General features: G+C 51.2%; 1 protein-coding gene across 2 annotated transcripts in view; it reads left to right on the forward strand.

Moving 5' to 3' along the window:
• Positions 1 to 13,499, forward strand: part of ANXA11 (annexin A11) — a 46,952-nt gene that overhangs the window by 15,726 nt on the left and 17,727 nt on the right. The window contains exons 1-2 of one of the 2 annotated variants that reach the window (XM_069460762.1): positions 530 to 674; positions 13,259 to 13,321. In XM_069460762.1, coding sequence (XP_069316863.1) covers positions 13,267 to 13,321 — 55 coding nt within the window. In that variant the 5' untranslated portion in view covers positions 530 to 674; positions 13,259 to 13,266. Of the gene's footprint in view, positions 1 to 529; positions 675 to 13,258; positions 13,322 to 13,499 lie in introns of those variants that run through there. The other variant, XM_069460761.1, reaches the window with a different exon arrangement.

Genomic DNA, 13,499 nt, shown 5'->3' on the forward strand with positions numbered 1-13,499 from the left:
AGCAGTGTTAGAAGATGACATGAGAACTGTGTGAGCTGTGGGTAATACTCACGCAGCAGAACTGAGAAGTCTCTCGTGGCTGTCCTGTGATTTTTGTGGCTCTTGATTGGGCAGTGTGGGCCATGAAGAGAGTGGGAACTGGCCCATAGTGTAGGAGAGAGAGTAGTGGGGGCGGTAGAAGGGGCGGACTGCCGAGAATCAGCGTGAGGTGTTGTGAAAGCCAGTGTCCGGAGGCTCAGGCTGTGTGTTCTGGGATGGGCCCTCAGCTTCCCCATTCCCCACCCAGCTGTGGGGGAGTTAGAGGAGGAGTTCCCCACGTTCCCTTCCAGCTGTTTGAAGGGTTGCGTTTGTGCAGACAGTCACTGCTGCAGGGCTTGGAGCATCCCTGTGGGCTGAGCCGATCTGGAAGAAACTGGGTTGGACTTTGCAAGGACTGGAGAGTCCTGACAGCTAGAGGCTCAGGCGCCCTGGACTTGCACTGGATGGGCCTCAGCCCACTCCCACTGTTCTGCTGGCCCCTCCTAGGCTGGTCCTGGGAGAAGCCCCTCTGCCCAGGTGTTGTAACTGGGAGAAGCTTCCCCTGCACGGAAGTGGTGAAGCAAAGACACAGACCTGTCTCTCGCCCTGGCCTGAACCACACTTACAAAAACAACCTACAGTTTCCCTTTTTGGAGGTGAGTGTATTTCCTTAGGTTCTGTCTTAATCTGTTCAGTTGCTGTAGCAAATCATCAAAGACTGGGAGGCTTGTAGATAATGATAACGAAATTTATCGCTCACCGTTCTGGAGGCTGGAAGTCCAAGGTCAAGGTGGCAGCAGGTTCAGTGTCTGATGAGGGCCTGCTTTCTGGTTCACAGAGGGTACCTTCTCCCTCCTTGCATGGTGGAGAGGGTGGGGAGGCCCTCTGGGGGTGTCTTTTATTAGATATAAGGACACTAATTCCACTCATGAGGGCTCTGCGCTCATGACCTAGTCCCCTTTCAGAGGTCCCCCCTCCAAGTGCCATCACATTGGGGGTTAAGGTTTTAACAAATGAATTTTGGGGACACACAAACCTTCAATCTATAGCAGGTCCTGACCATACCTTGGAGTCAGGACTTGGGTGTAGGACTTTTTTTTTTTGGTTACTGTCACTGTGCCTGTTACAAGAATCTTGTGGCATCTACTAGGACCGAGACCTGAGTGCCCCTCACATTCTGACCTGGGTGCCAGCCAGATAGTAACAGCATATCTGTGTGCACCTTCTTCCTCTGTTGTCCACCTTCCGCTCCTCGCAAATCCAGGATTGGGCTTGGCATTGCACCCAGACGTTAAATGACAGGTGTTGGCTCTTCTGGGAGCCTGTTTGCTGTGGGCAGTCCTCGAAGGGGAGCTCTGCCACGGAGAGCGAGGAGAGGAAGGAATAGCCCAGGCTTGCGAAGAACCCTGCCGTGGGGTTTGACAGCCCTCGCATGGGCTCTGCGTGCTCTTGGCATGCTTTATGTAGAAAGTGAGCCCCTCCTAACTCGCTCTGCCCTGCTCAGCTTTAAGGGCTGGTATGGAAAGGCAGGTGGGACTAGAGAAGGTGGTCTGTCAGTGCCCGGGCCAGGGCGAAAGTTCTGAGGACAGGCTGTGGGTGCCCTCGGGGTTGGAGCTCACGCAGGCCGCGGCCCTGCTTCTGCAGGTCCCTCCTCCTTGGCAGGTGTCCTCTCCAAGAGGCCTTTCAGAGGTGCCTCCCACACCCGTGGCCTCACCCTACCAGCAGTCTCGTGCCTCTGCTGCCCCCCTTACTCCTGGAGCCTGGAGCAGGTCCCCAGACCCAGGCGGGTGGGGGGATGGAAAGAAAACATTGCCCATTTCCTGTTGGTGCTTCTCCATCAGGAGGTTGGAAAATCCAACACAGCCAGTCTGCGTGCGCTCCACTCCTCCCATCCTCTGCCCTTCACGCTGTCCTGACCTTCCCACTTCATGTTTCTCCCCGACTCCACGCCCTGCCCCTCCACCCCTACAATTCTCATCCTGGGTATTACCAAATGGCCCATGGTCTTCTGGGACCCTCAAATCCTGTTTTCTATTTAATATTGGGTAAACTGATATAATAAGATGTTAAATAAAATCATGAGAACAAACTCGATATTAAATTGTTCCTATCCCCATTTTACAGATATGGAAAACTGAGGCACAGAAAGGTTAAGTAACCTGTCTGAGGTCACACAGCTAATAGGAAGCAGCATTAAGATTTGAACCTGAGCAGTCTAGCTTCGGAATCCATGTTCTTCCCACCGTTCTACACTGCCTTTAATGAAGTACCCAGGATCGCACAGTGAAAACTGGACATAGTAACCAGATGTCCTGATTCCTAATTTCATTCTATTCCATCACAACAGTGTTTCTAAAGCTCAGTCCTTGAAATATGAGTTCCTGGGTCCAGTGTGCTCAGTGAGGCAGTATGGTATAGCAGTAAAAGTCTTGGGGTTTAGAGCCAGACTGCCTGGGTTTAGATCTTGGCTCTGCCATTTACTAACTATAACCTTGGGCAAGTTATGTAACCTGTCCATACCTCAGTCTCTTCATTTCTAATATGAAGATGATAATTTTAGTGTTTGTCTCATAGGCTTGCTGTAAAGTTAAATTCCATGTGAAGTATTTAACATAGTGCCTGGTAGGTAGTAAGTGTTCAATAAATGGTAACTATTATTATAGACTAATGTTTGGGGACATTTCTTTTTTTAAGATACAGGGTCTCACTCTGTCACGCAGTCTGGAGTGCAGTGGTATGATCATAGCTCACTATAACCTTGAGCTCTGGGGCTCAAATGAAGCTCCTGCCTCAGCCTCCTATAGGCGTGTACAACCATGTCCAGCTAAATTTTTTTTTTTTTTTGGTAGAGACACAGTCTCTATGTTGCCCAGGCTGGTCTTGAACTCCTGGCCTCAAGCAATCCTCCCACCTCAGCTTCCCAAAGTGCTGAGATTGTAGGCATGAGCCACCACTCCCAGCCAGTTTGGGGAATTTGAGGATAGAGTTAAGCAGGCTTCTTTGTTACAGGACTTCTCAGAGCTTTTATTATGCTATTGAGAATTGGTAGTTTCCTGGAAGGGGATGTAGTAGTTATAGTCCATAATTATAGTAGTCGGCATTTTGCTAAATTTTTTGGGCAACTAATATCTCTTTTTGAACTATATACCGGCTGACTTCACAACTTGGAAGATAAGAAGTTGGTGTCAGAGAACACAGTTCAGGAAGCCCTGAGCTGTTCCCCGTGCTGCCTGCCTCTGCTGGGCGAGACTGAGCTGGGGGTGGGCTCCTGGTTAGATCTGAGCAAGACTCTGGGGGACGTGGATGGTAGGAGCTCAGAAGTAAGTAGGTTTATAGTGAAAATGGATGGACTTGATGCCTGGAGGAAATGTTTGGATCATGTGTGCTCTAGGAACCTGTAGCTGTTTGGCTGCCATCAGAGTGGACTGTCACATGCCAGGTGTGTCCTGCTCTACGGAAAGTCAATATGCAAAAATGTATATTGGGGAGCTTAATGTCCTCGCTAAGAGCCTTGGATTTATAAGTGTTTATTATGCTGTTCCTTGCCCTGTGGGCCAAATACTTCCTGTTTGATAATTAAGTGGTCTTAGGAGCAAGTGAAAGAGAGATTATAAAGGAGAAAATTGAAGTTGAGGGCTATTAAATGATGTGGCCAGGCTCGCTCAGCTACTAACTGGAGGCCAGGCCCAGGACCTCCATCCATTCTACAACGTTCACAGATGCCTGGGAGCGGGAGCATCGCCACTCAGTAGGTGCTCGCTGGTCCAGGGACTGGAGAAGTCCTGGGGAGGCGGGTTTTCTGGCCCTCATGTATTGATTGACAGGTGCCCCTCAAGCATCCAGGCTCCCGCTTCTCCTGAGTTGAATCAGCGCTGAGTCCTCTGCTGGCGTAGAAATCTAATCTTAGCTTAGAGTTCCAGCCACACTGTAGTTATACACACACACACACACACACACACACACACACAGAGATGGTCCCCACAATTGTATGGTTTTCAACTTTATGTTGGGATTGTGGTTTCTACTGAACGTGTTTCACTTTTGTGCCATTGTAAAGTTGAAAAGTCATTAACTTGAACCACAGGAAGTCTGAGACTGCTGTGTTGCCAGCATTAAATGCATTTTTGACTTAACGATATTCTTAACTTCCAATGGGTTTATCAGGGTGTAACCCCATTAGAAGTTGAGGAGCGTCTATATATATTTATTTTTAAAGTTCCTAGCATTTAGTGATATGAACAGTTACGGTTGAAATGATATGCAGTGTCTGGGATTGCTTCACAATAATACAGGGGAGTGGGTCGGGTCTGGATGGCTCAAGACTGGCCTTGAGGTGGTAATTGTTGAAGCTGAGGGATAGCTATTTATTGTAACATTGTGTTTTGAATATAATCTCCTTAATAAAAAGGTGTAAAAACTGTCAATCATTAATTAGTGGTTCGCTCCTTGGAATTCCCAGCCACTGTTCCGTGCGTGTGTACCGGGCCGGCTCCCACAGCTGCCTTTGCACGGGTGTGTGGGGCAGAGCTTGGGCTCTGTCTGCCTTCCCTCCTCCCCCATAGCTATGAGGGAGTGGAGTGGTGTGAACCAAGGCACTGAGGCTTTCTAGAACCTTCCAGCCGTGAGGAATGTCCTTGCCAGACGCCAGTTCAAAGCACATTTACTGCACTGTCTCCTCTGCCCTTGGGTCTTAGTGTGGGTCACCAAGGGCGGGAGCAGTGGGGACCGCCAGACAAGCCAGCCCGGCTTGGGCCGAAGGGGTCTCAGGTTTGCGATCAGCTTGGCGAGGTCAGGAAGGCAGGCACTGCGTCAGCTGCCAGGGGGCCACGTTCTGCCGCGGCCCCTCTCCCTTGCGTGTTTGTGAGTTGAGCAAGCCTTGTCCCTGGGGTATTTTAGCTACAAAACTGAGGGGGTTGGAAACTAGATAATCTCCGAGATCCTTCCAGTGTGGATGTTTGTGAGTCTGTAAGTCCAGGATTTGGGGTGAAGGCTGAAAGAGGTCCACTTCAGAAGCCCTAAGACCCCAGGGGAAGGAAGAGCTGTGAGAGGGGATGCCCTCATCCCGCCCACCAGACAAGCTTGGTCCGCGAGGGGAGGCCGGGCCCCAGGTCACTGGTTAAGATCCTTTTCCAGGTGAGATTCTTGGAACTGGGCTCCTTTAATTAAATAGACGTTTCTGTCTTGCCTAGGACCTTCTGTCTTGCATTTCGGGCTCCGGGCCCCCATCTGCACCTTGCTCTGGGCTGTTGCCTCCCTGTCTCCTGCCCAGTGGCCTGGGGAGGAATGGCCAGCCGGTCCCAGGGCTGGCTGACTCTTCATCTCCCCACACTGCGCCAGGCAGGCATGTGGACTGAAAGGGGGAAAACCCCAAACACAACTGCTTTTCCTTCTGTGCTCATAGCACTCGCAGGACTTCACTCCTGTGACCAGGTGTGTGTGGGGTTTTGCCCACCCTGCCCGGTTGTCTGACACCAGCTGGTGTCCTACAGCTCAGCTCGATTCTGACCCTACCTGGAGTTAGTGCAGACCCTGCAGGTTAAAGGGCTCAGTCCCACAAGACTGCCAAATACGTATCTCTTACTACGTCACAATATCACAGGGACCGTTACACCCGAATCTAGCTTAGTACCGGAGTGAAGAAAGTTTGCAGACGTGCAAATAAATCTCTTTCCTGTTTTTAAAAATGACACACATATATATGAGCATACGTAAACTAAATATACATAAGCACATTCATATATGTATACATTTATATAACATATATGCATACACACATTTCTGTTTGTGTGTGTGTCTTGAACTGTACATTAGAAACTGCTCCGTGGTGACCTTTACAGAGGAGGACAGAAGGAAGAGTGACTTTTGCTTTTCACCTCGTGCCTTTCTGTTTTTTTTGAATTTCCCTACAGTGTGCTTGTAGTCCATGTATTTATTTTTAAAATAAAATTTGCTTTTTAGCATAGTTTTAGGTTCACAGCAAAATTGAGAAACTACAGAGTTCCCATGCATGTCCTGCCCTGCGCATGCACGGGCTCCCCTGTCTGCACCCCTCCCAGTGGTGCCCTGTCACCGTCAGAGCCACCCACGGTCAGTTGTTTGCAGTAGGGTGCACTCGGTGTCACAGCACTTTCTCTGGGTTTTGACTCATGTATAATGACATATGTCCACCATCGTAGTACCGTACAGAATGGTTTCACTGCCCTTGAAACCCTCTGTGCTCCAACTCTTCACCACCCTGCCCTGACCTGCCCCACACAGGCACAATGTCCCCTGTCAACATCCACTAGCAACCCCTGATCTTTCTTCTGTCTCCATAGTTTTGCCTTTTCCAGAATATTATGCAGTTGGAATTATCCAGTGGGTAGCCTTTTCAGGTTGGCTTCTTTCACTTAGCACTATGCGTTTAATATGCATTTATCTGTGGTTCTTCACGGCTGGATAGCTCGTTTCTTTTTAGCACCGAATTGTCTGAGCGTACCATGGTTACCATTCACCTGCTAAAGGACACCTTGGTTGCTTCCAAGTTTTGGCAATTATTAATAAAACTACTGTGAACATTCACCTGCAGGTTTTTGTGTGTGGGCATAAGTTTTCAACTCATTTGGGTAAATACCAAGAGCCTGATTGCTAGATTGTCGGCAAAATTATGTTTAGTTTTGTAAGAAACTACCAAAGTGTCTTCCACAGTGGCTGTACCATTTTACCTTCCCACCAGCAGTGAATGAGAGTTCTTATTGCTCCATATCCTCACTAGCATTTGGTTTTATCAGTGTTTTGGATTTTGGCTGTTCTAATAGATGTGTAGTGGTATATCATTTTAATTTGCAATTCCTGATTGACATGTTGAACATATTTTCATATGCTTATTTGCCTTGCATATCCTCCTTGGTAATGTCTGTTCAGGTCTTTTGCCTATTTTTAAAATAATGTGGTTTGTTTTCTTGTTGAGTTTTAAGAGTTCTTTGTATATTTTGGATAACAGCCCCTTTATGAGATGTGTCTTTTGCAAATATTTTTTCCCATTCCATGGCTTGTCTTCTTTTCTTTTTATTTAAAAAAATGTATTGGCAGGGATTTTCAGAGCTGCACGGTTAAACTGTTGTCTTAGTTCATTTTGTGCTGCTATCACAGAATAGCACAGACTGGGTGATTTATAAGCAGAAGTTCTGGAGGCTGGGAAGATTGAGGGGCTGGGTCTGGTGAGGCCTTCTTGCTGTGTCGTAACATTGCAGAAAACATCACGTGGGAGAGAGAGAGAGCACGAGAGCGAGCGCGCGCTAAACTCACTTTTAAAGAAACCCACTTCCTTGATAAAGACAATAATCTATCCGTTAGGGCAGAGCCCTCATGACCTAATCATCTCTTAAAGGTCTCATCTCTCAACACGGTTGCATTGAGGATTGTTTCCAACACATGAACTTTGGGGAACATGTTCAGATAGTAGCAACTACATATTTATAGTTTGTGTAAAAACACATTAAGGATTTAGTGTTAAACAACTAGTACACAAAGGAGTATTTGAGCCACCAGGCTGGGGAAAGCCAGTGGAGGAGCATCCCACAAAAGCATCTGCTCTAGTCCAGGCCAGCTTGGTTTGCTGCTGGGCGCGGAGGGGCAGGAGGTCTCCTGCTGTGTGTTTTCTGGCCAGGGATGATGCTTCTGGGCCTGCCTGCTTCTCAGCATTAGCCCAGTGCAGGCTCCGTCCCCACGTGAGCCCTGTGCTGCCCTCTGGGGAGGACACTTCTGTACCTGAGTGCCAGGCATGGCAGTGCCGCCCCCTTCCCTTCCATGTCCTGGAGGTCAGGCAGGATGCCGGCAGATGCAGGAAGATGCGTATGGCCCGGCCTTGCTGCTGACCGGAGCCTGTACCTCCACCTCCCACTGCTGGGAGGCGAAAGGGCAAGGCTTCCCGCGGTGGGAGGGGGATGGCTGGGTGGGTGGAGTGAGGCCCTTCTCGTTCCGGGTAGTTTTGCCTGCTACGTAGCACAGCATTTCTGGATTCCTGTGTTGGGGGCTCCAGCTAGTGCCCTTGTGGAGCCCTTGAAATTGAATGATGTGCTTTTGGACACATACACAGCTGTAGGGAACAGGCCCTTCTGCAGTCCCTGAGAAGCCCCCAGGTAGCTGCTCTATTCTCTCAGCATTCCCTGTGCACTTCTGCTGGGCTGCCTAGGTCTGCTGCTTGTATTCAGAGCCTACCGTGGGGAAGAGGAATGCAAGATCAGACAAGCTAGACAGTGTCCAAGTTCCTTAGAGGAAAGAGTGTTTCTTAGAGCGTGGGCCACAGAAATCAGTTACATCAGACTTACTGGGATGGGGCTGCAGAGTGTGTGCCTGTTTACATTTCTGATTCTTGGGCCTATCCCAGGGTGAAGGGCCCACAGTCACAGGGGCCAAGGCAGCAGCGTGGCTGGGGAGCTCTCCAGGTGATCCTCATGGTGATGAAGCAGTGCTGCACCAAGGGTGGCCCGTGGCCAAGCAGTATCCACATCACCTGGAAGTGTGTTGGAAATGCAGCTTCTCGGGCCCTGCCCCAGACCCGCTGATTCAGATTCCGGGGCTGGGGCCCAGCCATCTGGGTTTTAACAGGCCCAACAGGTGACTGTTTTACAGAAGCACGGAGTTAGCTGGAGAGGGCCACAGCTGGGCGCAGGCAGTGCACAGCTGCACGCAGGTGGTCCCACTGAGGAAGGAAGGTGGTATTTACTCTGCAGCGTGCCCCGAGAGGCGGGACCGGAGGCCGGAAGTTCCTCAGAGGCAGGTTTCTAAGAATTGCAGCAACCCTAAGGAGGCCCTCTCCAGAGAGTCCCCGTGTCAGAGTGCCACGATTGGAAGTGGGCATAGAACTGGGGACATGCCCTGGCCTGTCAGCGTGCACCAGCTATGTTAAGCATGCCCTCACCCCATGCACCTTTTTCCTTTGTGAAAGAGGTAGGAGAACGGCACTGGTCAGGGTGGAAGGTGTGGCGCTCGTGGATGCCGGAGAGCGAGCAGATCTGCTGGAGTATAACTCACTGTGTTCCCTTCTGTCATGGAGAGCTGGGGCTGGGCAGGGTTGGGAGGGGAAGTGAGGTCTGTAGAAGTGCTGCCAAGCCTGGATATGGTGGCCCCGGGGTGCCTTGCTCTCTCCAGGGACAATCCCTGGTGGTGGCTCCTTTTGAGAAAACTCAGAAGACTGGACAGTTGGCAAAAGGGAGAAGAATGTAGGTTCTGTGAGTCCGGGAGTTGCGTGCTGGCCCTGCAGCCTCCTAGAGCATGGATCGTTGCGGAGGAGAGAGGCAGGCGCTGGGAGCTGCGTCCACTGGAAGGTCATGCCCAGTACTGGGCTGTGTTTACTTTTCTTCTGGGGCTAATTAGGCAGATAAGCTGCAGGGCTATTGGTCTGGTAGATGTGTTAGGACCCTCACTTGAATCTGCTGGGGAAATGTGCACTGGGTTGTGGCATTTAGATGGGGGACAGCTGGTGGAATGCCTGCACTTACAGTGGCACTTTGTGCCTGATGTCGAGCCGGGGAGTTGTCAGTGTGACCGTGCAGGAGTGTCCATCATTGGCCCTTTTGTCCTGGCTGCTTGTAAGAACACAAATGGCACACTTACCACGTGGGTCTGTGGACATGAAACAAACCCGAGAGGGTGCAAAGGTGTTTGACGTCGGTCAGAATCGCAGGAGATCTCGGCAGGCTGGAGCAACGGGCGGAACCCGAGGGAGAAATTTAACAGGAACCTGTAGAAGGTTTCCCACATCCAGAAAACCCACGGGTGCCAATCTAGGGAGGTGGGGAGCTGCGTCCGTGGGAGGAAGGAGGTGACAGTCCTGCCCTGTGCTCTTCGGACCACACCTGGGGCCTTTGGTTCCGAAAAGAGCTCAGAGAGGAGAGTGGGGAGCAGGCTTGGAGCTGTTTCATGTGGAAAATGATGGGAAGAAATGAGGCTGTCCTTTCAGAGGAGGGGAGGCCTGGACGGGTGTGTGGGGCCCTCCAGGGCACAGCTCGGTGCCAGGAGGCAGATTTTGACTCTTGCCAGGGAACTCCCTAAAAGCTGCCGCAGGAGTGAGACCATCACCCTGTGTGCAGGAGGCTGGCCTGCAGACCCTCCAGGCCTGGGTGAGGCTGCCTCGAGCTGAATGGGCCCTGTGTGCCTTGTTTCAGTCTTGGAAGAGCAGCCACCACTCCGAGGGACGGGAGGCGGTGGCCTCAAGTGAGCTCGGAAATCCCCGCCTGAATTGGGCCTTTTGAAAGTTGGTTTTTTAAATAGACAGTACATGCACGTGGCAGAAATGCAAAGTGTACGTATATAAACAGGATGCCTCATTCTCTTGCAGAGACAACCAGTATTACCCAGTTCCTTGTGTATCCTTCCAGGGATGGTCCATGCGTGTGTATACATAATGAACCACTAGTTTGTATGCTTCTGGGTTTTTTAATTAGCTTAGTACACACACAGCGGTGTACCTTGATTAGTAATCATGGTCATTTCCTATCCCCATGTATGGAGAGGGGCTAATTCTGAGAATAGCTGCGGAGCATCCACTGTGGGGGTCTGTTGTGATGTATTTAACCAGCCTCGCTCGCTGGTGGATGTTTAGGGGTTTGTTGTTGTTACAGATAATGCCGCAAAAGTGTCTGTCATTTCACAGGTGTGAGTTTGTCTGGGAAACAAATTTCTAGAAGTAGAGTTGCTGGATCAAAAGGTTTGTCTTTTTTTTTTTTTTTTTTTTGAGACAGAGTCTCACTCTGTTGCCCAGGCTAGAGTGCCGTGGCATCAGCCTAGCTCACAGCAACCTCAAACTCCTGAGCTCAAGGATCCTCCTGTCTCAGCCTCCCGAGTAGCTGGGACTACAGGCATGCACCACCATGCCCGGCTAATTTTTTCTATATATATTTTTAGCTGTCCATATAATTTCTTTCTATTTTTAGTAGAGATGGGGTCTCGCTCTTGCTCAGGCTGGTCTCGAACTCCTGAGCTCAAACGATCCGCCCACCTCGGCCTCCCAGAGTGCTAGGATTACAGGCGTGAGCCACCACGCCCGGCCAAGTTTGTCATTTTTAATGTTGACATCTCTATTTTCAAGTGGTGATTCTTTTAGCACGTTAGTGAAGGTGAACATCTTTAGTTCTTTTTCTGTAACTACATGTCATTTGACAGTTTCTCTAGTAGTTACTGGTCTTTTTCTTATTGTAAAACTTCCTAAGTTTGTCATTTCTCTTTATATTGTTTTCCTTATTTGTTTCTTATTATGCATAAATTTTACTTTATGTGTTTTGGGTTTGGGGCTGGCTACTTCTCACATTTAAACCTTTGGCCTGGCTGAAATTTATTTGGTGTAAGGAACAGATTGGTGTCCAGCTTTTGTTCTTCCTTGTTTTTCCCCCTCCTGCCTGGCTGTGGATGGGGCCTTTGGCCTCATTCCTCTGGGAGAAGATGAGGAGTGGAGAGTGGTTCTATGGTGGCTACAATGGCAGCTCCAGAGGGGAAGGTATCGGAGACACAGTTCGGCTCACCCTGCTCTCCTGTGGGGCAGTTCCTCCTATCTGAAGGGTCCTGGCCCACCCATCATTCGCTTCCCCCAGGCTCCTTCCTCACTAGTGATGTCTGAGGGTCTGGCAGAAGCTGGGCAGAAGGGCTGGGCTGTGGGCAGGCCGGGGAGAGCTTTGTGCTGACTGCCCGCCCAGCAGCAGGGAGGTGAGTCAGACCCTGTCCAAAGGCAGTACCCCTGGGGACCTCACCCACCACTTGCCTAGGGCTTCAGAAAGACCAAAACCTGTCTGTGCAAGGGGAAGGGTCTTTGGTCCACGCCACAGGTAGCCGATTCCAGCTTACTCCAAGGCCACTAGGCTCATTGTTTTGCCTACAGTCACCTCTGGACCTACTGACCAAAACAAATGACCCCCTAGGGCTGAGAACCAGGCCCACCCGTGGGGACCAGTGGCACCTTAAGGAAGTCCTTCAGCTTCCTTAAAAACAACATGGCCACTTCTTCAGGGTGGCTATGAATGCAGCTGGAATCTTACAAGTGGATACAGTGCCCAGAGCAATGGTTGTCAAAGTGGAGTCCCCAGACCAGTAACATCACCTGGGAACTTGTTCAAAATGTAGATTCTGGTTCTACTGACTCAGAAACTCTTGGGGGTGGAGCCCAGCAATGTGTTTAACATTCCCTCCTGATTCTGATGCACATTGCCCTTTGAGACCCAGTGTGTAAGGAGCGGCCGCTCACCCTGGGGCCAGCAGGTGTGATTGTTGAGGGAGCCTACAGGTTTCCTCCCGTGCCCTCACCTGCCATTCGGTGCCTCTGCAAACTGCAGCAACAGCTGCTATTAGCAAGAGTAGGCAGGTTGCATGACAGTCTTTGCATGGCTGGTGTCACCGTGGATCTGTGTCCCTCCTGAGCAGTTTAATTGGCACGGGACACTGCAGAGGGATCAGTGTACAGAGGGACTTTGTGAGAGCAGGTGTTCTACCTGGCACAGCAGGCAGGAGTCCTGGGTTCCCGGCCTCTCTCCTTCCCTCGCTGACCGATCTGCAAGTCTCTTGCTCTCTCTTAGCGTCAGCTGCCTTCTCTCAGAAACAGGGTGGTGCTGCCTCATCTGCCCTGATGCTGACCCTGCATCAGATGAGCCTCCTGAGGGCACTTCTTGCTTCTGGGAACAATGATTCCGAACCTTAGCAGGTCCCCTTGCGGGGTGAACCAGAGGTTGGGGAATGGAAAGTGTAGCTTAGGTCAGATCCAAGATGGGGGTGGCTGTGGACTGCTTGGGTCTGGAGGTTGGGCCCCGGGACGTAGGGGCCTCTGGCTTCCCCTGTTGCCAGATGGGTGGCGATAAGGACACAGGAAGATAAATACAGACAGACGTGGAGCCCTGAGAATGAGGCAGCGCGTGCCTTGGCTCCGAGGTTGGAGAACAGGTCCACATGCACTGTGTCGTCCCCAGAGGCAGCGTGAAGCTTGGGTGAGAGGGGTTTTCAAGGAAACCCACAGGCTCGTGGGTGGCGAATCCTCCTGCAGCCGTGGGTAGGGCTGCGATGTGGGCCTGACGCAGAAGTCGGGTGGCACGCTATCTCTAGCTAGAGACCCTGGCAGGAGAGGGCAGACTGGGCTGCCGGTGAGCCGGGCCTACTGCAGCTTCCCCTCCTGCGGGGTTCCGGTTGTGGTTGTTGCTGTTCTCTTGGGAAGCTGCACCAGCAAGCCTGCTGTGGGCTCCCAGGCAGGGCCTGAGTGTGCTTCCCTCTTCCCTTCCAGATCTGACCATGAGCTACCCAGGCTATCCCCCGCCACCAGGGGGCTACCCGCCGGCTCCACCAGGTAAGGGGGTCTGGGTGGGGCCGGGGTGGCAGGAGTGGAGAGGGGAAGAATTGCTCTTTCCTGGCTCCCCAGGCTCCCCTACAGCCCAGCCCAGCCCAGCAGGGGAACACAGGGACCACTGCCTGGGGCAGGGCTGGAGAATAGCACCCCCACTGCTGGGGCCTGGGAGGCCTGGGTT

This window comes from Eulemur rufifrons, chromosome 28 (assembly GCF_041146395.1).
Source record: "Eulemur rufifrons isolate Redbay chromosome 28, OSU_ERuf_1, whole genome shotgun sequence".
In the NCBI taxonomy this organism is placed as follows: Eukaryota; Metazoa; Chordata; class Mammalia; order Primates; family Lemuridae; genus Eulemur; species Eulemur rufifrons.